The sequence below is a fragment of the Seriola aureovittata genome, chromosome 13, assembly GCF_021018895.1.
Source record: "Seriola aureovittata isolate HTS-2021-v1 ecotype China chromosome 13, ASM2101889v1, whole genome shotgun sequence".
Classification (NCBI taxonomy): domain Eukaryota; kingdom Metazoa; phylum Chordata; class Actinopteri; order Carangiformes; family Carangidae; genus Seriola; species Seriola aureovittata.
The window spans coordinates 8,613,834-8,640,541 of NC_079376.1; the positions used below are offsets into that span (position 1 = coordinate 8,613,834).

Here is a 26,708-nt window from a genome sequence, read left to right on the forward strand (position 1 = left end):
TATCATGACTGTGGTCTAGGTTCTAACTGTCAGGAGGTTAATAGAGGAGATATGGAGATTGATTTTCAGCTCCAGTTTCCATGCCATCATGCCCTCCAGGAGGGGATTTTTGTGTGTGTGTGTGTGTGTGTGTGTGTGTGTGTGTGTGTGTGTCTTGACACCTGGGTCCCAGCCACCTTCAGTGCTTAAATCTAAAATAAGGGTGTTGCCCTGCAGCTCCTCTCTGATCAGACCTAAACAAATCATTCAGCCATTAGACAGAGTTAATAGGCTAGCACTTACATACTTGTCATATGCTCAGAAATGTAGGATTTATCTGTTTTATATTTCTTTTTTCTTCAATAATGAATATATCAAGCCCAGGCCATGTAAGATAACACATAAGGGGGAATAGGCTATTAATAGATCCCATTAAAGTTCATAGAGACATGTAAGTCATTAAATGTCAAAGAAATGGTAATGGTCCATTATGCAGCCTGTAGACCACTGTTGTTTTCATGCCACCCTCTTCCTCTGATAGTGGTACAGCCTCGTCATGGTGGACACGCCCAAGGTCCAAAGTAATTGGTTGCTTAGGCGACCAAGCCTTCACTCACCGTTTCTGATTGGAGCGTCGCACCGTCGCACGGCATGGATGCTGCGAGCCGCGTCAAGACAACCGCAGACAGATAGAACAGTACCGGAACACAGGCGATTCGCCTACAAAATAAAAGCATAAGAATGTGTAGGGTAAGTGCCAATGAAAGACGTTGACTGAAAGACTTTTAAAACGTTGATCAGAGATGGCAATGTATTGCTGTCCGTGTTCAACATGAATAAGGTAAGATATGTGCTTATCTTACCTTATTCATACCTTATACCTTATTCTTACACCTATCATTCATTATTACAAAATTTAGAGGCGTTTATGCAAATTAATTAGTCTTGCATTTAATTAAAGTACAAAACAGTACACATGTGAGTAAGGTCACCATATACACAAATATTAACAAAACACATAATAATCGAAATAGCAGAATGATACATCACTTTTGCAACCTGCTCAGCAATCTGTTTTTGTTAGTTGATCAATATTATAGTACTGATTTTTAAATGTATAAGTATCCCCTAAGGTTTAGAAAAATCATAAGTATAGTATTATGTGAGTAAACAGCCTACATTATAACATCTTATGGCAGTAGCAGTAAACTTTTTCCTAAACCTATTTGTAATCTAATGGCCAATGAAGGTTATTTTCTTGATCAGTGCATGGTGAGGCAATGGTGTTTTGCATATGGGACTGTTGATAAAAGCTGTGAAGATTACATACAGGGAAAATTTGTTTTAATTTGATCCATATTCTTTCCTGAATTACGTACGTCGTATGTCTAAAAAGTTGGAAAGTGCGACCATTTGGGTTTTATTTTGAAAGCCATAGCCGGAAGACTTACTTGTATCTCCTTGCTGACTTGACGGTGATGATGCTGCGGTCTGCAGGTCCCAGACCGGCTAGGAAGGCATCCATCTGGTGTGTGTGTGTGTGTGTGTATCTCCTTGGGAAGTGCCATCCACGGATTGTGTTGCATTCTGTTCCTGTCAGAAAGTATCCAGCGATCCGAGTGGAGCAGCAGCAGCAACAGCAGGCCTGTAGAGGAGGTACGTGGTGCACATCATCAGCTTTATTCTGACTAGTTGGCTGCAGTGGCTCTCTCTGGAGGGCGGGGGGGGGGAGATCCTCTGCTGGAGCTTGGAGACTTTGTTTCCATGCCGCCTGTCTACACGTCTGGGTGTCTGCCCTGTCTGCTGTTCCTGTCACCCTCCCGGGACCTATACACACCCTGAAGTACAGCCACACCGCTACACCTGGCAGGAGGGCTGAATGATTACAACGTGAGGCCACTTTGCGCTGTTAGATATAGCGAGCTGGTCATTGTGGAGGAGGCACAGGAGGGACTTGGACGGACAGAGAGCTGGGAGGCGGTGTCTAGGTCGATAATGAACGCCGTGCAGCCGTTCACGCCGGATGGAGACCGGTTTCTTTGTGTCAAGTCGCACAAGTAGAAGTGTCATGATCTCACAGCGTTTACACCTCACCAGCAAAATCTCAGGATTTACCGACCCAATCATTCTGGTTGATGCTAACTGACTAATGCGCGGTTTGCATGTGGATTGTACACATGATATTTGTTTATGGACAAATCAAATGTAGAAATATAAAGATATTTAATTGAAACAGGGCCTGTAGTTTCATAATAGTACTCTAAGTGAAATTGAAAACACTTGATTTAATTGTAGTTCATATACTGTGGTTGTATCATCTATAATCGATTTCATAATTTCTCTACTTCTTTACACAGATTTATATTGCAAGTGTTAAACCAGGTAACACAAGCTCACCTGTTTATTATTTACTAACCGGCGTCAACTTCCATAGTGGTTTACTGAGCTGAAGGCCCTATAATACAACAATAACTTTATCATAGCCTGTGGCTGCTTCCAGGTTTTGGGAAACGGAGGGAATAATGTACGAGTGTTTCGCCTAATGACTTGCAGCCTGTTAGTATTAATGCATGATTATTTCAGAATGAGCCACCCTCCACATTATCACCCATCAGATCTGGATGTGTGAAGGAGTCCATGCCATGCAGTAAAGTTGCCGCACCCTCATACGTACGCATCCTGCACGCACACTTAGACGCAAGCACGCAGGGTGGACACACACACCCACACACACACACAAAATACATCACATCATTAATACAGTTGTGTAAAAGGGAAGGGAGGAGGCAGATCGATTGTGTCTTTGTTGTTGATGGAATAGTTCACTGATATTGTGTTTTTCATTTAATGCCTGCAGAGGTAAAACTATTCTATATTTACAAGGAAACAGGAGAGAGCGGATAAAATAAAGATAAAAATAAGATTTTCTGGAGCATAACTTGTTTTTTTAAATTATTTCCTACCCCAGTAATCCTTTGGTGATCCTAAGATACCTCTTGCTTCCCGTTGTGGGGGTACTGAGCCACTGATTGAGAAGTACTGGAGTAGAGCAGAGCTACTTAGCATGTATGTTGTGTAAGGGAACCCACCTCAACTTACTTAATTTATATCGTTCTGTCACTCTGGTTTTTTCTATCTAGCTTCATAGTGAGTGAAAATCATTGTAATTCGCTTTATGCTGCCTCAATCTTTTCAAAAATAATGGTCTTATTGACCCGTGTTTGCATTCTTGTGATCCACAACTTGACTCACCATACGTCATGGTCTACTGGGACGTCAGGTCACAGGCGGTGACTGACACAGCCTCCTCAGTCTAGTAGCTGATGTCAGACACAGCCTGACAGACTGGTCTCAGAGCAGCAGCACTGACTCTTATCTCTCCTCTCTAGTCTTTCTACACTGTCTCAGAATGAGGTACTGTAAACTGTTAATTTTCGCTAGTTTTTTGTGGAAATGGAAGATGTTATTGTGCCACATCTGAGGACCAAACTGTTTAAAAAGTTGTAGTTGCTGTAACTTTTCTTGTTTTCTTTACATAGCCAGCTCACCACTGTTATAGCAGCTACAACTGATGCTTGACAGAAAGCCTTAAATCCCCCATTGTCACATCTATTTTTCTCTTACAGAGCTATAGCCATGTCTTCCAGCTCAGCGATGGTGCGGATCCTGATTAAGGGTGGAAAAGTGGTGAACGACGACTGCACCCAGGAGGCCGACGTCTACATCGAGAATGGTATCATCCAGCAGGTGGGGAAGGAGCTGATGATCCCAGGTGGGGCCAAAGTGATCGATGCCTCGGGCAAACTGGTCCTCCCCGGGGGCATCGACACCAGCGTCCACCTGGAGGAGAGCTTCATGAACGCCACCACGGCGGACGACTACTACAGCGGCACCAAGGTAACGTCCTGCTGGAAATGGAAGGACAGAAGAAGAAAAAAAAGGGTTTAGATTGCAAGTGACATTGTCCTAAATGTAGATGTAGATTTGTAGATTAAGACTCAGAGAATCATTTTCTATCATTAAACTATTGAGGGCAGTTTTTTAACATCGCTCCACTGATGTTAATTTTATCCAAGATGTCAGTGATGCTTCTTGTTTTTGGTTTTGATGCGATGAGACCGCTTTCCTGATATTTTGGGATCAAACATGGTGGTTATTTTAGTCAGAACTACTTTTGCAAAGTCAGATAGTTAGATGTCAAAGAAAGAAACAGGATGCTAGAATGTAGTTAAGACAATGAAACTGCAACAGTAAAAATAAAATGAAAAATAAAACATTAAAATAGAAGTGTTAGAAGTTATTAAAATTAGGCACCTTATGGTAACAATTTGAATATTTTAGGTAGACTGTATTGCTTGGACATATGGTCAGATATTTAATAATTACATGCTTTGGATGATCTTCCCGCAATGGCATCAATTTTAAAAGTTGAACCACATGTATTAGTTGATTAATTGATTAGTCTGTGGACATCAATTTATCTGATCGACTCTCTCAATCAACCTCTAGTTTCAGCTTTGTAAATGTGAAGTTTTTCTGGTTTTCTTTCTTTTTATACGCTTTGTAAACTAAAGCTCTAGGAGTTTTGAACTATTGGTTGAACAAAACATCTGAAGACGTCACCCTGGACTCAAAGTTGCAAGTGATTGTCCACTGCTTTGTTTAATCATGTTGGTAATTGTGAACCAGATAAACAGTGGACACACACATAAAATAGCAAAGAAACATTTAAAAATTGTAGAACAAGCTCCAACGTAAAACAACGGACCATCAGGTGCAAACCAGATGCACCTTGTTCACACAAGGATGATTTGGCACTTTGCTGTTGGCACTGTAGCCGAGCAGGCAAGGCTAATAGCTGCCAGGAAGACTGGAATGGAGTCATCTTGGTTGCTGATAGGACTGGGATACCCCACTCTGCTTCAGGGCACCATGATGACTCATCACTCTGTAGCACTTTGAGATGATAGGAGCTGAGAGATGACGGACGCTGGGATTCAGATGTTTCAGCGACTGGGCAGACCGGTGGTGACAGACACTATTCTCCACTGTTCTTTCTCTCTCTCCTTGCTGCCCCCCCCCCCCCCCCCCCCATTCCTCCCGGCCCCTCCCAACCCTCTCCACTGCTGCCGTGCTCTAGAATAATTCCAGAAACAAATGCAGATGAGCATCTGTTTCCATGGATACCACAGGGCTGCTGCAAAGACTGCCGCAAAGCCTTTTCACTCACGCTATTGTGCTTGGAGACAATGGCTCTCAGACCCAAACCCCCTCGGTCTTCCCTCCCACTACACTACTCGACTCTCTCGGGTCAGCTGACAGATGCTCAGTGAAGCATGCACTTATACACAAAACACACTCTGTCTTCACTCATTTGGATTATTAAGATTTACTCTAGTTTAAAACATAAATCTATTTTTGGAGGATAAAAATTAAGAAGTGCTGATGCAGTAGATAAATCCTGCAGTTATAGCTTTAAATGCCTCTTGATTATACTGTGAGGGGCAGTCAATCCTGGATTTTAACTGCTGAGGATTTATTTCCCTCAGCAGTCATCTGCATATAACTATAAAGATAAGCATTAATGGCAAATGAGGCTTTTACTTTTATGCTTAAAGCAGGAGCTATGTTGATTAGTGGATTACGGTCTCTTCAGTATTTACAGACTTAATAAATCAATATCTCCTGCGATAGTGTAACTTAATGCCCTGGTTTATTGTTCATTCCAGTTAATTTAAAAGGTCTGCTTTTCAGTAAACCTCAGGTCATATTAGTTTTACATTGCAATTGATAAAAACACGGGTGAAATCGGGACAATAGAGCCTTCGCACAGAAGATCCCATTACAGAAAAAGTCATTTCCACAACAAATGACAGAAGCAGTACAACACATTTACTTAAGCAATACAACACATTTACTTAAGCATATTAAGTAACAGAATTACATCCTGCATTTAAGTGAATGGGTGAGTGAGTGCTATTCTGCATTTCTTCCAGGCGGCTCTGGCTGGCGGTACAACAATGGTGATCGGTCACGTTCTGCCAGAGAAGAATGAGTCTTTGCTGGAGGCCTACGAGCAGTGCCGCAGCTCGGCGGACTCCAAAACCTGCTGTGACTACGCTCTGCATGTGGGAGTCACTTGGTGGGGACCCAAGGTACCCAGCCCACAAGATGGATTCTTTTCTTCACAATTTACATCTAAAGACAAATTTTACATTTAATCTGCGATGCTCAGGAGATAGTTTGTTACTCTTGTACCTCTGTTCGTGACATCCTACCATGTGTTTTGAAAGCTTCCCAAGACTAGTAACTTTCAGATGCTCATATGTGTATGTGGAAATGGTTATAGTGAGAACAATACCTGATATAGAGGGTTTTACTTAAAGCATATAACTAACTAACTGAGGCCGGTAGAGATTTTTTTTCTCTTTTCTATGATGTATAATTGTTAAACATGGGTCCATTTGCTCTTTGGTTGTTTTGGTTTACACCAAAACCTGATGTTTACAATAGATATTCTGGATTATCTACTCTTAAACTCTATTTATCTGCCAGATTAAAACAAATAAATCTCAATAACTGGCATGGACACGAAAATGTACACCAATTGCTGTTTTTATTTGTTCTGTACAAGGACACTTTTCAGGTAAGAGATGCTTGAGTTCATTTGTACCTTTTCTTGCAGGTACGAGCTGAGATGGAGAAGCTGGTGAGAGAGAAAGGAGTGAATTCCTTTCAGATGTTCATGGCCTATAAGGACATGTTCATGCTGAGAGACAGTGAGCTTTTCCAGGCCCTGCAGCACTGCAAGGACATTGGAGCTATCGCAAGAGTCCATGCTGAGAACGGGGAGCTGGTGGCAGAGGTGAGGGAGAATTGTAGTGTGTAGTAGTATACACAGATTAAATACTCAAAAATGCTTGGTGTCATTGCACTTTTCCTAAGATTTTATTGATTTTCACTTATTCTGTTATAGTAAACAGTCTGAATTGTTTCCAAATGTCTCTTGTTTTAATTGCTGTAAACGCATATAATTCATGGAATTCTCTTGTCTCTTTTCAGGGTGCAAAGGAAGCACTGGACCTGGGCATCAGTGGCCCTGAGGGGATTGAAATCAGCAGGCCTGAGGAGGTATGATATTCAGGTTTGACTATGTTGCCGCTTTAAGTGTCTGTCAAACTAAATTAAATAACTATTATATCCAGACTCTTGTCAAAAGTATTACTATTGTTTCTATGATGAAATAAGTCCAGTGTCTATCTCAGCACTTCTGGAAAACTATGACGATTCCTCACTGGCTTCTGTGTTTTCACAGCTGGAAGCAGAGGCGACCCACAGGGCAATTACCATCGCCAACAGGGTGAGTGAGATCATTAGTACGCATAAAAACATATTTCATGCAAACCTACTTTATGTTAAGACAAGATCATTTTCAGCCATGCTAATAGCAAGGCTGTAGGGATGTCACTCTGCTGGTTGGTCTGTTTTTTTGGTCCAGGGTGAAATAACTCAACAACTATTGAATGGCTTGCAATGACCTTTTCATTTATCCCCGTTAAAAGGGTGAAAATAAAAATTGTCCAACACTTTGGTTTATGACCAAATACCTGAAAAAATAATGACTTTGCCATCAGACTCAGCTGTACTTTGTGTTTGTGCTAATTAGCAAAGTAAGCATGCTAACATGCCCAACTAAGATGGCGAACATGGTAAACATTATACCTGCTAAACATCAGCAATGTTAACATTATCATTATGAGCATGTTAGCATGCTGACATTAACATATAGCTTAAGGCATCCCTGTGTCCACTACATCCCCACAGAGCTGCTAGCATGGCTGTAGACAGTCTTATTAAAATTATAATATACCTTATATATACGTGTGTGTGTTTTCTTGTAGGCCCACTGCCCGATCTATCTTGTGAATGTGTCCAGTATGTCTGCAGGAGATGTTGTGGCTACAGCCAAGATGCAAGGTGGGGCCTATTTTCTTTTACATTTAGTGTTACTATTTTAGGAGTAAGTACAGTACAATTTTATGCACATCTACATTCCACTAAATTTAGAAAATAATATCTTAAATGAAATTATAGGACATTTACTTTTATGTTTACTTGGTCACTGGCATATTTCCCTGAGTATTTTAGAGTGAAGGTGGTTCATCTTTTAATCTCTTGATTGTTTAATCTCTGCCTCTTTTCTTGCAGAACTCCTCTCACTAACATTTGATCCAGTGTATGTTCATATTGTGCTGTTTGACCACAGGTAAGGTCGTCCACGGGGAAACAACCACGGCCTACACTGTGCTGAATGGTATGCAGTACTATCATCATGACTGGGCCCATGCTGCTGCCCATGTTACCGTACCCCCTCTTCGCCTGGACCCCAGTACTCCCAATTTCCTAATGAGCCTGCTGGGAAAGTATGCACAAGAGTATAAAATCTAAATGCAATAGAATGTGAGTCTTTCTGTTAAAATCCTATATGTGACCTTCCATTTTACTCTGTCCCACCTGCAGTGACACTCTGAACGTTTTGGGGTCCGATCACCGTCCGTTCACCATCAAACAGAGAGCCATGGGCAAGGATGATTTCACAAAGATCCCCCATGGGCTCCCTGGTATTCAGGACCGCATGAGCGTGATCTGGGAGAAAGGAGTGGTATGTGTAGCTCTTTTGTTCCCGTCGGGCTGCCAGAGAAATTCCATAAACAGGACATCTGTTTTGGTTTTGGAGGATATCGATTTTAACTTGAAAAAAAATATACACTGACAGAAGAGGCACAGAAAACATCTCCTACTTTTAGTGCATCAGTTGATTCAGTCAGATTTTGCGTAAGAATTGCTCTCTAAGATTACAAACATATTTAAAAAATTTTTTGTTTGTCATAATTCACAGATTGGAGGTAAAATGGATGAGAATCGCTTTGTAGCAGTCACAAGCTCGAATGCAGCCAAGATCTACAACCTCTACCCCAGGAAAGGCAGGATCATCCCAGGAGCAGATGCTGATGTGGTTGTCTGGGACCCCGAGGGATCCAAGTATGAAACTGGATCCATCCATTCATCGACCAGCTTGTCTCACTACGCCTCTCATCCCATATCTCAGAGGCTGATTAGGTTTAGCCTAGTTTAAATGGGTCAACTCTTTCTTTCATCTTTGTCTACAGGACCATTTCTGTGGATAACCAGGTCCAGGGAGGAGATATAAACCTGTATGAAGGCCTTCGCTGTCACGGCGTGCCCCTGGTCACCATCAGCCGTGGGCGCCTGGTCTATGAAAATGGCATTTTCACATGTGCTGAAGGCTCTGGAAAGTTTTGCCCCCTGAGAACCTTTCCAGATTATCTTTACAAGAAGATGGTTCAGAGGGAAAAGGTATCACACAGAAATTAGTTCATGCAGTCTCGACATCGAGAGTTAGCCGAACACAGACTTTTATCATGTGTTAACAGAAGCCCTTTATCAAACATTGTTGAATAGTGTCTTTCATTTCAATGGGGACTTTATACCAAACTGGATATACTGTACAGTTTAACATGTAATGATGTTATTTGTGTAGCTATAGACAAGACATGCTATATGTCATCACTTCATCAGTAGAAACACTAATACTGTTAATACTACTAGCAATACCACAGGTGCCGCAACCTCTACTATACTGGTTCAACTGTATGTCGTGCATCTACTACTAGTACTACTACTGTTACTGTACTATTATTGCTGTAATTAACATGTTCATTAACCTGTTTGTTCATTTGCGTCTCTTGGCCTCCCAGTGCCAGGCGCTGAAAGCTGTGGAGCGGGAGCCATACACAGGTGAAGTTGTTGCAGTGGCCAACTCAGGAAAGAGGGACTTTGGGGCCTCAGATCTGGACACTCCGACACGCCCCTGCACCCGGCACGGGGGTGTGAGGGACCTCCACGAGTCCAGCTTCAGCCTGTCTGGTGAGGACCAGTAGATTCATACAGGGATATGAGGAAATTTGTTTTTCATGTACTGACATGTTGTGTGCGTGACATGATGTATGCGTAAGAGAAAGTATTTCTCAGGCTGCGTCCGTTTACAAAAACTGAAAACACTGGTTGGTGGTGCATTTTTGGTATAATCTGGATTGCTGCATTTTGGCACTGCTGTTCTGGCCTTTAAAAAAAATCTAAAGATTGGCCTGATGAGGGAGCTGTAGTTTCAGTAACTTGGAAAGTTACAGTGACAGTGCATCTTATCAGCCACACACAGTCTGTGGTTGGCCCAGAGTACTACAGTTACTCAGCTGTGGGGCTGAAATGTTGAAAAACATGTTTACACAGTATTTTAAGCTTTTATTATGACAGATTTGTAATATCGTCACAAATTGCTTTTCTAAAGTAAAGGTATAAAAAGCTTGGACCATCCTGTTTTTCAGTTTTATTTTTGACATTTACACATATTCAGATCTAGGAGATACTTAGTAATCTTTTTAGTATTTGGGGGTATTTTGACAGTAGAGAGCAGACAGAGCATGAGGGGAGGGACTGGGAATGACGTGTAACAAACCAGGGATGTTGTGGTTTATGGTTGGTGCCTTAAACCCTAGACCTCTGGGGAACACCCACCAGTATACTTGTAGGTCATTGAGGAATAGTAACAGAGATTTTTTTTTTTTTTACCTCTGACAACTGTACAGTATCTTGCTGCCTGGGGATTCGTTTTGCCTAGAAAGATATCATAGTTTTCTCTCTTTAAGTATGAGCATTATTCAGACTTATTCTATTCAGATAATATTTAACATCCAATAACAATAAATGGTTTGCGCAGCATTTTAAATGGAAAAATTGCTTTGATCTTTTCAAGTATGTTGCAATCCTTAAATCTCATTGGAACCACTTTGGACTAATTATAAGCTGTTTAGAGAACACTTTACAATACCATAAGAAAAATATGTTTGAGCTGCTGTTAAGTACTATTAGGAAAAGCTAGTACCTTGTGCTTCACTGTTAAACCTGAGTGATCTGGTGTTTTCAGGTGCCCAGATCGATGACAACATTCCAAAGAGATCCTCGGCCAGGATCCTGGCTCCTCCTGGAGGCAGATCCAGCGGGATCTGGTAACTAATTAGTTGGTTGTCACATGAAGCGGAAGAATGATACCTGAGGGAAACATATGGCCAAGCAAGGATGACTTGTTTTTCTTTGTGAAAGCTTAGAATACATGTGGGGTAATGGAGTCATGTTTTCATTTCGAACTCAGCACATTTATTTAGGATTGTAAAACATTAAACTGTATGACATTGCCGTAATAATATTGAACATGGATCAAAGTAAACCTTTTGTTAAGTGATTATAGCTACCAAATTTCAGTCAAGTTTTAACAAAAAATATGCAGCAAATAAAAAAGATAAGTTGCCAGTGAATTACTTTGGTTATTGGATTACCTTAGGGGAAAATAGTTTTAGGAATGTGAGTCTTGGTTTTTATGATGCGATTGTGTTACCTCACTGTAAAGTACAATTTTGCACTTGTATCATGTACTATTTAGATGCCTTTTTACATGATTTAATGTCACAAATGTCACAGATGTCTTTTAACTGCAAGTCATGGTGAATGAAATGTAATAAATTATTACAAGGGTGTCGGCATGACCTTAATAAGGAAAAAAAAAAATTGTTGCAATTGACCAATTGATGAAAAACAAGATAATGCAAGATCACCTTTTAAATGTGTTTGTTTATTTATTTTTTATATTGCATTATTTAAACTATTTCCCTTTGATGCTACTGTGTTAAGAGTTATTTCCTGAAAAAGAATGAGGTCTTTGTTCAGTAGTTCATCATTGTCAGATTATTATTTCAGATCATGTTTACAGCCTTATAGCAGAATAGACTTCTGTTCCACCCCTACCAAATGTGAATGAACCTATGCTGTGTGTACTGTGCATGGTAGCATAGTTAGAACTACTGTAGTGTGCACTAATATTGCAGCATTCTTTGTGATCGTACTCATTTTCCACAGACAGCAAAAAGTCTCACCCAAACTGCCTTTTTCTCACCTGAGAACACTGACACCCTGAAACACACCCTCCCATACTGCCGCTACAGGTCATGACCTCTGACATGATGACTGCTGTCATTTCTTTTTCCCTATTTTTGATTTGTTCTGGTCTGAAACTGCAGCATTTAAAATTGTCCTTTGACTGACACTTCTAATGTAACATAGCACTGTGAAGCTTAGAGAAGGTGAAAAGATCCTCCTTAGCATTCACGCTGAAGTTTTAACAGCAGAGATATTAGTGAATGAATGCTGTTTCTTCAGGGGATCAAATGCCATCACATGCCAGTGAAAGCTCGGCTTCATAACTGGAAGGCATGCTTGTTTAGCAACTACAGAAAAGCACTGATACTTTGTCAAGTTCTCAACTACTGTATTTTTATTGTTTGTTTTTAGTTACAGTATTTTTCTTGTGAATAATTGTCTTAGATTTTGATTTTGTTGAATTTTTGTGGAAACTGCAGTGTAAGCACGGATGCACACAAGATTTAGCTCATGTTCAGAACATCGTCATGCTACAGTCAAAGTCACATGATGTTGTTTTTTGGACAGATTTCACTTTTGATCTTTAGAAACTCCAGCAAATCCTGTTGTGTCTTCTCCCTCCAAATGTACACTGGTGCTGAACAATGTGTTGTCACATTGAATTCCTTTTCATCTCTTCATTTTTTCTTGCAGCTCTTTATCACATGATTTGAGTGCAAATAAACCACAATGAATCTACTTCATCTGAGTCTGGTGTCTAATTACTACATTTACTCAAGTACAATTTTGGGGTACTTTTGCATTATTTGAGTACTTACAATTTATGCTACTTTATACATCTACATTCAGAGGAAGATATGGGACTTCTTACTCCCCCTGTTTTTATTTGCAATGGTTACTAGTTATTTTTAAACCAGTGGTTTCCAGCCTTTTGGGCTTGTGACCCTTTACAAAAAACTTCTCAGATGGTTTCATTTAAATAACTATTTAAGTGCCAAAAAGGTAAAACTCCAATATTTCACAAATGCAAAAAACAAAACAAAAACAAAAACAAATTTGTAGTAGGTGATCTTCTAATCATCTCAGAAGATCACCTAAGATTTATCTTGTGACCTGTTGGAGGGGGCCTGATCCCATGGAAAGGAACCACTGGACTACAGACTGTATGTAGTTAAAACTGCTTCCACCTACAACAATAAAATGCTACTTAGCATTGATATATCAGAAATAACAACATAATAATGCATTCAAATAATTTTGAATGCAGGACTTTTACTTATTATGAAGGATTTTACAGTGTTGCTAGAACTGAATCGATTAGTTGATCAGCAGTTTTATATCACTTTACACAAATATATTTGTGTTTTGGACTCTTGATCGGACAAAACAAGACATTTGAAAATATTATTCCTCTCATCAACAGTTAATCAGTTAATCAGGTAAACTGATTAATCGATAATGAAACAAAAAGTTAGATTCAGCCCTAATCGTTGTATTAGTAGGCTACTTGTGCTTAAGCAAAGGATCTGAGTACTACATTTCTTATCCTGTAGCAGATGAAACATTGATATAAGGCATTTTTTGTGTGGCCTGACCTCACTAAAACCTTAGTCACTAGCAGGCCTAAAATCCAACCAGACACATCATGTGTCTCTTAGCTGGAACAGGCCAAAGTCCTATTTATAATGAACCTTTAGCAGCATGGAGTCGGGCGCATGCGCGGTGGGAGCTGGATTGTTGCAGCCCCAGACAGGGCGGCCCGTTACCAAGCACTGCACCGCGCAGGGTCTGACAACGACGACAGCAACGGGCATTGACATAAGGAATACTGCCAGCGTGATAACAACACAGACACTCCTGAATACAGTGAGTATAAACGCATGAAGAATCCGCTGACCCACTCTGTCCCGGTCGTTTCTCGCTTTGTGCGTGTTTGCGGGGGAGCTGTGTTTTATTCCCAGCCACTGAGGATATTTCCCGTGCACTGACAGTCCTGAGGTATTCGGGGAGGCCTGTAGAGGGGGCCGCTAGAAGACCAGCGTTGCGGGTTTTTTAACCAGAAGGCACCAGGCAAACGGACACATTTATTGTTCTCAGCTCGGGCTTGAAATGTCAGACCCCCGCCCATTTCTTCTTGCTGGACTTCAGGGTTTTGCTGCAGTCATTACCAGAGCTTTCGCAAAGGCCCGGCAGGTTTTTGGAGAATAGATTGACTTCCCTTTCGTGCGCCGCCCTCGATGCAATAATCCATATTTATTAGGAATTACTTCCATGCAAAGGTCTGCGCCTGTTAACGTAGTAGAGCCTGGTGGTTTCGTCTCATAAACGGCTTTATTGTTGGTTACGCGGTCGCAGGTTGTGATCATGTAATTGTAGGCTAGCCAAGCCCCATGGGAGAATGCTGGTGTAATGTGCGCTGCTGAAAGTGCATTCAGTGTCAGTGTTATCACCAGAAATCACTGTAGTGCACATTGCAGTTAAGCGTGATTCAGTTGTTATTTGTGTGAATCTGAGAGACATGCTGTCATCTCTCCCTGGCAGTCAGCTGCAGACACAGCGGCGTGTGACCTTAAAGGCATCATTTAAAGTCCCTATCTCGCCTGCGTTAATGTGCATCTTTCTTTACTGCAGGGAATATCGAGGTGTCATAGTCCCATTCTGACACGACACTGCTGAAAAAAGTGAGCAGGCTGGAGCTGTCAGATGTGTAAAGCTGCTCACAAACGTCGGGATATTTCTGTTTAATCTAGGGAGGATTATGCTCACAACACATCTGTAGATTAAAGCTAAAGATGCCTCTCAGCCAGGCACTGTGTTTACACTCAGAAATCAAGTGTATTTCCCACAGGCCAATATTGCTGGTCTCAGTGCGCTTTACAGGCCAACAACTGCAACAGTTTCTGACCCACTCCAGGATCGCTAATCTGAGAGGACAAGGAGAAAGCCCCCCTCAAAACTTTAGGACATATGGGAGAAAGTGTAACCTCCAGAAAGTAACTGTAAAGAGAGACCCCCCCCCCCCCACAGATAGCTGTGGTTGCAGTTAGAAAAATGTCAACTACAACATATTGACAGATATTTGTAACAGTATACAGATTATGGGGTTTAATACTAATGCTGCACATTCTGTATGAGAACTCCGGCATGATAAAACCAAGCAATGGATTCAGTGATATTAGTCTAAGTAATGCAGTCTAGAGCTGAAACTATTGGATCGACTGTAATGGCAGAAAATGAAGCAGTTATTTTGGTAAACAATTAACTGTATATCATTCACAAGTAAAAACACTAAACATTTCCGACTTCCAGCTTCTCAAACGTGAGGATTTTGTGTTTTTATTTGTCTTATGTGACACTAGTTAAGTTTTGGGGATTTGGATTGTTGATCACAAGTTATTTGAAGACATCAACTTAGTCTTTATGGAATTATAACAAACATTTTTCACAATTTTCTATCCCAAAGGATTAATCGAGAAGATAGTCATTAGTTGCAGGCCTAAATAATTCTAGTGTCAGTTCCGCTGTCTTCTAAGTCCCAGATGTTTGGTAGGTTGCTTATAGGCTATGGGAAAGTTAACTTGACCATATGATAACAGCACTCAGTTTACTTTCATTTACATACAGTTAGTAATCAAAGACAGATGAACCAATCAGTTTAATATATTTTATGATGACTTTGTTGGCACATGTAGATTTCTCTTTGCTCTTTGGCTCTTAACCTAACCAATTTTCTCTAGCTAACTAACAGACAAACAGAAATCCAACTGAATACCCGTTTCTTTCTTTCTGTGTTGATTGTTTCAGGTAGGGGATGGCAGTGAATGTGTACGCAACATCTGTGTCCATTGACAACCTCAGCCGACATGACATGCTGGCATGGGTCAACGATTCTTTGCATCTCACCTACACGAAGATCGAACAGCTATGTTCAGGTAAGGCTGAGAGTTTGCAGTCCCAAAGGTTTTAATTGAATACTATTCAAAACAGGACAACAAAACAAATGACTGTGTCTTTGTGTTCTCCAGGAGCTGCATATTGCCAGTTCATGGACATGTTGTTTCCAGGTTGCATCCTTCTGAAGAAGGTCAAATTTCAAGCCAAGCTGGAGCATGAATTTATACACAACTTCAAAGTTCTTCAGGCAGCTTTTAAAAGGATGAGTGTTGACAAAGTCAGAATCACTTTATTATCTTATTATTATAAATTTTACTCAATAAGATCATTTATGCCATCATCTCCTACTCCTACCTAAGATGCATGCTGTATCACATGGAACTATTCAAGCATTTCATGTTTCTATTCTCCAGATAATTCCTGTAGAGAAGCTTGTAAAAGGGAAGTTCCAGGACAACTTTGAATTCGTGCAGTGGTTCAAGAAGTTCTTTGATGCCAACTATGACGGGAAGGAGTATGACCCTTTACTAGCCAGACAGGGGCAGGACGTGGCCCCTGCCCCCAACCCAGGTGATCACTTTATCCACAAACCAAAGAGAAACCAAGGTAAACCAAACAGTTTTGCCTTTGCTGCACGGTCTTGCTGAGCTTTGGATGGCTCAAAGGCGCTCCCTGCAAGCAAGTGGTGTGAGCAGCACGATTCACAGAATGACTGCTGTCTTCTTTAGATCCATCTCACTGCCCAGCATTCACCAGCAACATGACACTGTAGGTATGAATGAGTCACTGGTGGGAATGTAGTAATTGCCACAGTGCATAGTGGGATGCAGCAGTGGTGGGGTTGCAAATTCACATCACGCAACTTCAGTTTTCACTTGCTTTCCCAATTCTAATTGATCATGATCAGTAATGCCAGAAAACCTACAGAAATGTCAAATGCAACTATTTTCTCCAGTGTGCCGCATTACACAGGTGACGCAACACTGTTGCAGCTTCACCTCTCTCAAAGCTGGACTGAAACAAGAAAGGGTTTCATTTTACTAACAAGAGTAATGTCAGCCTGACCAGCCTTGCTCTGTCTCTGTGAAAGCTTTTTGCTTGAAACTCATGGCGAACAGTCTAATTTGATTTGTAGTGTGTCATAAGCCTGCTTTGTGACTTTGTCACTGGCAAGCAGTGTGGTTGTAAATGGGCAGAATGACTGCATTTATTTCAAAACAGTAATAATGCGTGTTGGCATGGTTTGTCTTTGAGTTTATTTGAAACACCTCTGCTGAAGCACATATAGAGGTTTGGCAGGTTCTTTCTGTTATTTTGCTAGTTTTACTTTATACGTTGGCTTTATATGTTTGGCAAACCAAATTTTTATCTTTTATATCAGTTCTGTTGTAAAACTATTCACAAAAATAACCAATTACCAAAGACACAATATTATGCTACCAGCTGATAACATCAGCTCTCTATAATGTGCTACATCCATCGCCACAGTTGCTACAAAGCCAAAATAAATGCAGAGATTCTGTGTTCATTCAAATGCTCAACATCTCTCACCATCTCTAACCAATCCAGGACCACAGAGGACATCTCCAACAGTTCCCAAAAACATGCCAACACCACAGCGGGTCCAACACAACACTCCAGCCCTGAGGAAGAACCCACCTTTGTCTAGAAATGGGGGCAGTGATGCTGAGATCATGGAACTAAATCAACAGGTAGAGTTGCATGGACAGGGAGGAGAACCACAATCTGAGACCATATCATCTTCCTCTTACCCTTTTTTTGTCTCATGTCTATGGATTCTCTATGCATTCACACCTAATGAAAGTAATAGGCCTTTTTCTTAGCAGACAATATGACATGTTACAGAAGGAAAAGCACATGATTAAATAATAAAATTTACAATGGCTGAATTCCATTTAGCTACTTTGGTTCAGGGTTCTGCTACTGTGCCTGTAGCGTCACACTGTCATGGCTCAGCTGTGAAAAAGGCAGATTATCCTATTGCTTTTAATGCGAGCAATATTGGAGTTCAAACTTATTTTCCTGTTACAATTAATGTTTTATAATGAGTTTGCAGAATATTGCTGTTGAAAGAGGTTGACGGCCTTATTTTCATTGCTTTAGTGTTTTTCTTTCAGTACAATCTGCACTACATTTTCCTTTCTACTTTTTATGAGGCAAATGCAAAGGTAATTTATTGGTATTGACACCACTGTGAGTAGATTTAAAGTGAACATATAAAAAAGGAGGTGATAGCTTTGCCTGATGCCTTTTATTTACTGCCATTTACATGTTTCATGACAATGAAAAAGGGAGAAAAAGTGAAAACCCTCTTTTCAGATCCTTGATCCCATTTATTAGCTGTGTCCGCCATCACTAGCAAAAACACTTTTTACTGCCACATGGTTCAAAATACTTTTTGGAGACTGCCAGCGTCAACATGATTTTCTCTTTCTGTCCTAAGTTGATGGAGTTGAAATTGACTGTAGACGGACTAGAGAAGGAGAGAGATTTCTACTTCAGCAAACTACGGGATATCGAGCTGATCTGCCAGGAGCACGAGAGTGAAAACAACCCCATCCTCAGCAAGATAATCGACATTCTCTACGCAACAGAGGTACAGTATGTATGCACTACCAACAACAAATCTGCAATGCACCATTGCAGTCTGTATTTTCTTTTCTCACAGTGAATTACTACAGAGAGCTGAAGTGAAACCACAGCTTCTGGGTTCTGTTCTGGTAGCAGTTAAACTTAATTTTAAAAAAATTACCATTTTTAACAACATAAATTACTAAAGATCCAGCTATAGAATATAACCAAACTCAACAGTGTGTTGTGTGGCTATGTTTGGGTTATTTTTTAAGATGTTGTTTCTACAGTGTAGCACCTCTGTTTTCAGCAATCTTTAAAAAACACAATTTCCCATAAGTAAGCTCAACAAACAAAACGAATCAATTCACCATCATTGAAAGTTTGTAGACAGCTAAAAAGTTGGAACATTAATGATTAATGATGAATGTTAGTGGATATAGATATGATACGGAACCAAGTTAAGGTGTGGAGTACCCACATGCATGCTAATAAGTGAACTGTTGTTTAATTTTGTTAAAATCACAAGGATCTCAACTTCCAGTGGAGAACTCTGAAATGGACCTGTCTCTGCATATAGAAAGTAAACCCCAGGAACACACATTATGTTTTCAGAAAGACAGATGAAGGAAAGAGTCAGTGAGAGAATGTAATGAGTTTTAAAAGTTGGTGGAGCAGAGGTTTGCCAGGAAGTGCCATCGTGACTTCACCTCTCTATGTAGAAGATACTGTTAATCTGTTTGGATGTCAACTGTGTTAAAGTTAAAAGAAATTAAAATAAAGCAGAAAACCTGAATATATTCTTTTCTATATCTCAGGAAGGCTTTGCGCCTCCAGAAGATGAAGACCTCGATGAACAAGCTCACCTGGACCAGGATGAATACTGAACCCCTCATCTCCCCCTACCCTAACATCTCCATCCTCCCTTTAATTTTCTTTTTGCCCTTATTTGTTTTCTACTCTCTCTGCACGCGCTCTATAAATACATTATCCCTACTCTCTTTCTGTCTTTTCCTTTCTTTCTCATATGAATCTGTTCGTAACCTCCCCCCATCCATCCTCTGGCCATCTGCATACTATACACAACTACTCTGCATCATCATTGCTGCTCCTCTCTGCCTCCACTTACACAGTAACAATAACAGTAATGTACAACATATCCCAGTTATTTCAGCATGAGAAACACAGAAAATCGAGCCGAGCCTGGCATGGAGGTTGTTATGGCAAACAGTGAATTTAACTCTGTAAATATTACTGACATTTTGATTTCTGAGAGAACAATGTCTTTGCTCATTATGGAGTTATTTATTTGCCTTTGGTGCGCTGTTAATACTACTTTTAGAGCACAGAACAACGCTGCTCCAATGTGCCATCCGGACACTCCCAGAGCTACTAAAACTGTAACAAAAGTGACTTTTTAATAAGAATTTCTTATTTATTTAACTTATATTTAATTTAGATTAACTTTCTGTAGCAAAATTGGTGCAAAACCTACTGTACATGAACTGAAAGCTGAAGGCCCTGTGTGTTATTTGAGAATAAGGTTTGCGCTCGAGTCTGCATAAAGCTTTTGGTTTCTTTTATGGTGGGGTCATGGCATGTAGAAAAACGCTGAAGGAAATTCTTTGGTGTAATGACTCAAGGCATATGATCAGTGCTCTGCGATTATTCATTATTGATCAGCAACATATCTGAGCATGAGAATGTTACACATTGACTGTGAATGAGTGATATTTTGTAAATGTGTTTTGTGTGGAGATTTTGTCTGATGTCGCACGATCCTGGTTAATTGCCGTTTTATCTTTTAGGCGGACATGCAGTAGCCTTTAAGTTTAAAGTTTAGAGGTGGAGAGCCACCTGCAGACTGACAACATGGTTATAGATTGTAGCAGTTCTAACGTTTTATTGTAAAATACAAGGGAGCCTGACACTGAATTAATACAGACACATTTTCACATGACAGCTTGTCATGTTTTTACTGCTAATCATACTGTGTTTATACTTTTGATTTGCTGTAAAGGGTCGCCCAGGGTGTATGACTTGTAGTATGGAAGAAAGTCAGTATTAAGAGAACTGTGACCAGATGACTGGTCATAATTAGCATCCAGTTTAACCAAGGAAGTCTCCTAGTCCTTCCCCAGCTATTTTTACTTTGCAAACTGGCTGTCGTCTGCTCTGGAACCTGCATTCATTGACCATGTAAACATCTACAGAACACTCATCTTTTGAGTTTTGAATAAATAAACAGTTGTGAAATAAATTGTTTCATGCTGATTGTGGTTTATTTTAGGCCCTGCGAAGCAAGATTTCTTGTGCAATAATGTGTTCGCATTCATAGATATACATTGAAGGCTATATGTCAGCTTTGATCCTACAAATTATAGACTTAGTTTAACTTTTATCTGAGAATATACACTTTAGCATGTTAATCTATGACTATGACACATTCTTTTCTTTGGTAAGAGCTACAAAAAAAGTAAGGATGATTATGAGCCTGACACCTTTTTTGGTATGCAGGTCATACTTTTGATGGACATGTTAAAACCTTTGAGTCAGGAGTTGGCGTCCCATCTTTCCATGTAATTCCAAATATGGAAATATTGAAGCTAGTAATTAGACGATAACGGATTTAACGGAATAACTACGTTGTTTTGCATAAAAACTAACCAAATAACTAACGTTATAAAATGGAAATGTTAATTCTAGTGGCAGCAAGAGTCAGTCAAAGTCACTCAAAGGTTGTGTGCGAAGTTAATTGGTAGGTTTGACAGACAAAAGATTAACTGAATTGTTGAACTGTTAGTTCTGTTCCCTCTTTAAGATGGTTATGACGTTCCCCTATGTTCAGCGTGGGGGATTAGCTCAAATGGTAGAGCGCTCGCTTAGCATGCGAGAGGTAGCGGGATCGATGCCCGCATCCTCCAATGTGTTTTGGTTATGATTAGGCCTTAGTTTCATTATTGAGTAAGGTACTTACCGCTCACTTTGCCACCAATCACCGTTTTAGCCGTGGTAACCATCACGTTAAGGAATCGGTTACTGTGATGAAACTAAACTCCTTTTTAGCCCTTACAAACGTTAAAGTGCTCTTTATGACAGCTCGCTAAAAGTTTGTCACAATTACTTATAAGAAATATATAGTTCATATAGGTGATCCTACGGCCTGAATGGTATTTCTATTGCACACAACTGTGGTTATACAAAAATATAGACAGTTAAGTATTCCAACGTCTTACTGTGATGTGCAGGTTGCCTGGTCTAATCATGGATGTATTATAAAACTAAGTTCTAATAATACATCCATGGGTCTAACGTATTTCTCAGCTCAGCTCTTTTGCCCTGAGGATTTGCAACCTGTTAACGGCCCCATCGGAGCTTCAGCGAGACCGCCCAATAAATGTATAGGTATACGAAGGTAGCCAATTCAGAGATTAATTCTCCATTTCATGGGAGAGCAGCAGGATGTTAAATGCACTGAGAACCAGCAGATGGCAGCAGAGCATCATATCTGTATAAGAAGGCGAGTGAGAGTCACTGTTCTACAGAGTATTATGAAGTACAATTCACACGTGATAAAACGTTCTGAAAACGAATTTAGCATATAGACCATAAAAGTCGGCCTGTCAACGCATGATTTTCAAATGTCTAATTCGCTCCAGGGTAGGGGGATTAGCTCAAATGGTAGAGCGCTCGCTTAGCATGCGAGAGGTAGCGGGATCGATGCCCGCATCCTCCAGTACGATTTTAAACTATGTCTGAATTTAATTTACCTGTATCCTTCTGAATGCACCACTTTCACCAGTCCAAACTGCTACTGTTACTTGCAATATAAGATCTGGCCAGAACATTTGTCTAAAAAGTTGAAAAATTAATTAACACTATCAACAGTGCGAAGCAGCCACAGTGACGATGTCATGATCAAGACCTCCATCTGATCTTTTTCAGTTATCTACTGAAATGAGCGTGGTCACCAGCCACCACCGACCTTTCCTGTGTTGTAATACCACTTTGTGACACTAGAGGCGGTGTGAGTCAGTGGAGCGTCAAGTGTGCCTTCGTTCCCACGAAGAACAACTTCCGGCAGAGCTTGAAGTTAGCATCACAAAAACGCAGGACTGGCTGAACCTCCTAAAAGATAATATTCATCTGTATCCCGCAGGACCGCTGCCGACAATAAAACCACGTTTAACAGCGAAGAAAAGAAGCAACACGAGTAAATCTCGGTGTGGCTTTCCACCGCTGGAGACAGCTCCTGAGAGGAAAGAGATGCGGTTTGATGCCGAGCTCGCAACTTTCCTGTTAGCCCGGTGAGTAGCATCAAGGTTAGCTCTTTAGCTAAAAGTATAATCAGTGCAACGACTGACATATTGACGTTATCGACAGATGTTTTAGCGGTTACTAGCGGTTGGAACTGATGTCTGTAAATTGAGATTGTATGGACCCAGTAGACTGACTGTATACACGTCGATCGGTTCAACATATTGTAACCACTTTACATTACTGTTACTCTGGAGACTTCAGCATACCTCTGTCTTCATCAGGACCTGAGCCAGAACAGCTGCAATACCGCCGCCATCTGTCTCACCAACGGCAGAGAGTCTAGACACAGTGAGGAGGATCTAGGTGAGTAACATGCTGTCATTCACTTTTAAAAGTAAGACTTGTTTATACCACTGATTAAATCAGACCCTGAGTGTATACACGTCCATACCGTTGATTCTTAATAATGAATATACCACTGACTATATTGGTTATGTATTTTACAGTATATCCATATTTGTACTACTGAATATGTTGGTTATATAGTGTATGTACATTGAATTCTTATCACGCCTCTAGTTGTTTACCCTTCATTTACATTTCATAATATTCATACTGTTACTAGTGTTCACATTGTATATATCTCAGAATATTCATACTGTCTTTATTTTCTTGCATATTCATATCTATCTTTACAATTTAATACACACACACACACACACACACACACACACACACACCAGATCTAACATGTTTGATTATAAAGAACTTGTATGATCTAAAGGAATTGTCCTATGGCATGTTTGTCTGTATCAGGACCAGAAGTCCAGTCTAATCACCAATGATGGACCAGCACCTGCCTTTTCTTCTGCATCCGGCCTCAGCAATCAACCCCATGACATCAACACCTTGAGGTATTATCCCTGCACATGACGGATATTGTCTATACTGTGATCTTTTGCACGTCCCCTAATCAATACCTTTTGCACATCTTGCCCAGCAGGAGTTTTTGTCGTTCTAAAACATTTTTGTACATATTTTTGTAGGATTGTTTTATTCATTTTTCTTTTAATATATGTATCGATGTATATTTATGTTTGACTGTTGCAGTATTTTACATTTTTATTTTATTTCCTCTGAATACGTTAATTGGATACTACACCAAGCCAAATATCTTGTAAGTGAAAACCTGCTTGGCAATAAAACCTTATTTTCTGAGTCTGCCTTTGTGGTGATGTCGTCATCCCGTCCTCATGTTGCTATAGCCTGCCAAGGACCACCCATGTGTCCTGCAGTATCCCCTTGCCTTCATATATCTGCAAGTGTATGACACTGAGGTTACAAGTATTTAGATCCTATTTTCACACCTGAATTTAAATTCTACTTGTTGGAATTTTGAGCACCACATTTTACAGCTTTGTGCTTTGCATGTGTAGATAGACAGAAGCTCTTCCTCTTTGTGTGTGTGTGTCTTCTTCACATGTACATGTATCATTTGTTGAGATTTAGTCAAAGTCTTGTTTTTATTACAGTATATAGTAAATGAAGTTTAAATGGATGATTCATACATCTTATCTTCTGAAGTCCTTAGAATGCTTCAAAAACATTTCATAGTCAAGAGGAGCTGCTTCTGATGTAAATGTTTATATAATGTTTTATGACGTAGAAATCAGAAAATTCTGATCCTTACAGTAAAAGATGAGTTTGGTTCCTCCACCAAAAGTCCTCCTCAGTGATACAAACTCATTAAGTGGCCGTACAAAAACTTCCTGCACTGAACAAGCATCTATCCACTGAAAACAACCTCTCCTTGTTCTGATAACTCAATAAAATATAAACTATTTTAATCTACAGATTGTTTTTAAAGGTATAGATTGAAAATAATGTATAAATTAAGATGATTTCTTCAGTTTAGTTGAACTTTTCTAAACCTGACAGAAAAACCATCACAGTCTCCTTGTAACAAAGTCACATTTTTCACAGTTTATATCAGTTGATATGTGGTTAAATGAACATGATCCTTTTAATGATGATGATTCATTTTAAGCATCATTAAAATATATGATTAATGTAGAGTAAACACTAAAGGCAGACAAACAGACACATCATACCAACCACAGTGGACACAAACTGATCCTTAAATCCTCAACTGCACTTCTAATATAAATATTTCCTCCTCTTCCATTAAGATCATATTTAGTGTAAATCCAAGCAGCATTTCTCCTGATGTTGTGTCCCACGTTGCCTTCAGTCTGTTGAGAGCAGAGAAATCATTTCCATAGAGAGGAGGCTTTGCATCGTCAGCTGATCCTCCAGTGAACTGAGAAGGTTTATAGTCCTGTGAGTTGAACAGTGCAGGACTCAGATCTGTCAGTCAACACAGCAGAAAGCACAACCACCATGACTCTCATCACCATCCTCATCTGGACGCTGGCCTGCTGCTGTTTTACAGGTTGATTCACTCAGCAACATTTGAAACATGATGTGCTGCCTTTTCTCTCATTTCTTTCTGCTGATAAATGAATGATTTGTTTTTGTCTGCAGGATGCAGCGGTCAGGTGACTGTGACTCAGCCTCCAGTAGAGACAACTACTCCAGGATCCACTGTCACTCTCACCTGTAAAACTAACCCAGCTGTTTATTCCAACTGTGCTAATATTGGTCAGTGCATGTTCTGGTACCAACAGAAATCTGGACAGGCTCCTAATACAATATGTGAGCACACGTGAATCAGGAACACCAGCTCGGTTTAGTGGCAGTGGAAGCAGCTCTGACTTCAGTTTGACCATCAGTGGAGTTCAGACTGAAGATGCAGCAGTTTATTACTGTCAGCGTTACCACAGTGGTGGAGTGTTCACACAGTGATTTGTAGTCGTACAAAAACCTCCCTCAGTCAGACTGCAGAGACACTGAGCCGTTAGAGCAGGAAGAGACTCTGACACAGACCACTGAACACAGAGCTGACAGTCACCTCACCAAGCACTAAACACACATTCACAATAAAGTACTATTGAATATTTTTAATTCCTTACAATCTAATGACACCACATAATATTCTCTTCCTATTAAATATCAAAACTGATAACTGTTGCCTCATCACATATTCGAGTCGTGATTAACTACAAATCTTCTTCAGTACACTCAGTGCACTGGATTTTTATTGTGTTTAATACATGTCCTCTTTTTTTTAAATTACTGTGATATTTTTAAGATCATTGAAACCGAAATCATGTAAATATTACAGGATTGTTGAAACCCCATGGTTTCCGTTTATTTTTCATCAGATAAAAGACCAAAACACTTCATCATGTTATTCATCATAAACATTATCAATATTTTATACATAAAAATCAATCTAGAAATAAGTATTAACTACAGCTGTCAGATAAATGTAGAGTAAAAACTACAATATTTGCTTCTGAAGATGAAGTATGTGAATTATTGATGCTTTGTTTCTGTTGACAGAAAGTCTTAACCCACATCGTCATCATCAGTTAATGATCAGAACTTTCTGATTCTTCTGTGTCAGTGACATCACAAAGATGGAACAGTCTAGAACCGTCTCCTCCAAACAGTTTAACTTTCACTCAGTACTTCACCTGACCATCAGTCAACTCCAGTCACCAGTGATCAGCTACTGTCAACCTACACAGTCAAACAACAATACAACCTTCACCATCTCTTTGTCCAGTCATCATGGAAGGGAGATACAACCTGAGGCCCAGGGTAAGATCTTCTCATTCAACCAAGAGAAACTTGTTTGGTCAACCTTTTTTTCACCACTGCACTAAAGCAGGAGCCAGTCTGCTCTTTCTCTTCTTCATATTTGTTCTAAATGCTGAAGAAAAACAAGAAATCATTTTATAATTTTGCAGACATGAGGATGATCAGACACTTGTTTTGTTTTCATGTATTTCAGGCCTCTGGTAGAGTGCAGACTAACAAGACTAGGAGGCCCCAGCATTATGTGC

General features: G+C 40.1%; 2 protein-coding genes, 1 long non-coding RNA gene and 2 other non-coding genes across 7 annotated transcripts; all 5 read left to right on the forward strand.

The window, feature by feature from the left end:
- Nucleotides 1-1,489: 1,489 nt before the first annotated feature.
- On the forward strand, nt 1,490-12,729 carry dpysl5a (dihydropyrimidinase like 5a). Of its 2 annotated transcripts, none has more exons than XM_056394391.1 (13): nt 1,490-1,635; nt 3,606-3,876; nt 5,976-6,134; nt 6,665-6,844; nt 7,042-7,110; nt 7,295-7,339; nt 7,881-7,956; nt 8,246-8,402; nt 8,500-8,641; nt 8,879-9,021; nt 9,150-9,357; nt 9,759-9,927; nt 10,985-12,729. In XM_056394391.1, exons 2-13 carry the CDS (start codon nt 3,616-3,618, stop codon nt 11,068-11,070), a joined length of 1,695 nt encoding a protein of 564 aa, XP_056250366.1. In that variant the 5' UTR covers nt 1,490-1,635; nt 3,606-3,615; the 3' UTR covers nt 11,071-12,729. The 2 variants fall into 2 exon arrangements, with proteins under 2 accessions (XP_056250366.1, XP_056250365.1); XM_056394390.1 differs by lacking the exon at nt 1,490-1,635 and adding an exon at nt 3,291-3,393.
- A 973-nt stretch (nt 12,730-13,702) lies between these two features.
- On the forward strand, nt 13,703-20,738 carry mapre3a (microtubule-associated protein, RP/EB family, member 3a). Of its 2 annotated transcripts, none has more exons than XM_056394370.1 (7): nt 13,703-13,857; nt 15,796-15,923; nt 16,017-16,162; nt 16,299-16,491; nt 17,455-17,597; nt 18,350-18,502; nt 19,296-20,738. In XM_056394370.1, the coding sequence occupies exons 2-7, from the start codon at nt 15,803-15,805 to the stop codon at nt 19,362-19,364; spliced, it is 825 nt and encodes a 274-aa protein (XP_056250345.1). In that variant the 5' UTR covers nt 13,703-13,857; nt 15,796-15,802; the 3' UTR covers nt 19,365-20,738. The 2 variants fall into 2 exon arrangements, with proteins under 2 accessions (XP_056250345.1, XP_056250346.1); XM_056394371.1 differs by having other exon boundaries at nt 16,299-16,455.
- Nucleotides 20,739-21,328: 590 nt separating this feature from the next.
- On the forward strand, nt 21,329-21,401 carry trnaa-agc (transfer RNA alanine (anticodon AGC)). The gene has a single exon. It is a non-coding gene; the product is annotated as a tRNA-Ala (tRNA).
- Nucleotides 21,402-22,140: 739 nt separating this feature from the next.
- On the forward strand, nt 22,141-22,213 carry trnaa-agc (transfer RNA alanine (anticodon AGC)). The gene has a single exon. It is a non-coding gene; the product is annotated as a tRNA-Ala (tRNA).
- Nucleotides 22,214-22,569: 356 nt separating this feature from the next.
- On the forward strand, nt 22,570-25,774 carry LOC130180465 (uncharacterized). Its single transcript, XR_008829409.1, has 4 exons — nt 22,570-22,784; nt 23,019-23,100; nt 23,554-25,189; nt 25,282-25,774. It is a non-coding gene; the product is annotated as an uncharacterized LOC130180465 (long non-coding RNA).
- Nucleotides 25,775-26,708: the final 934 nt, after the last annotated feature.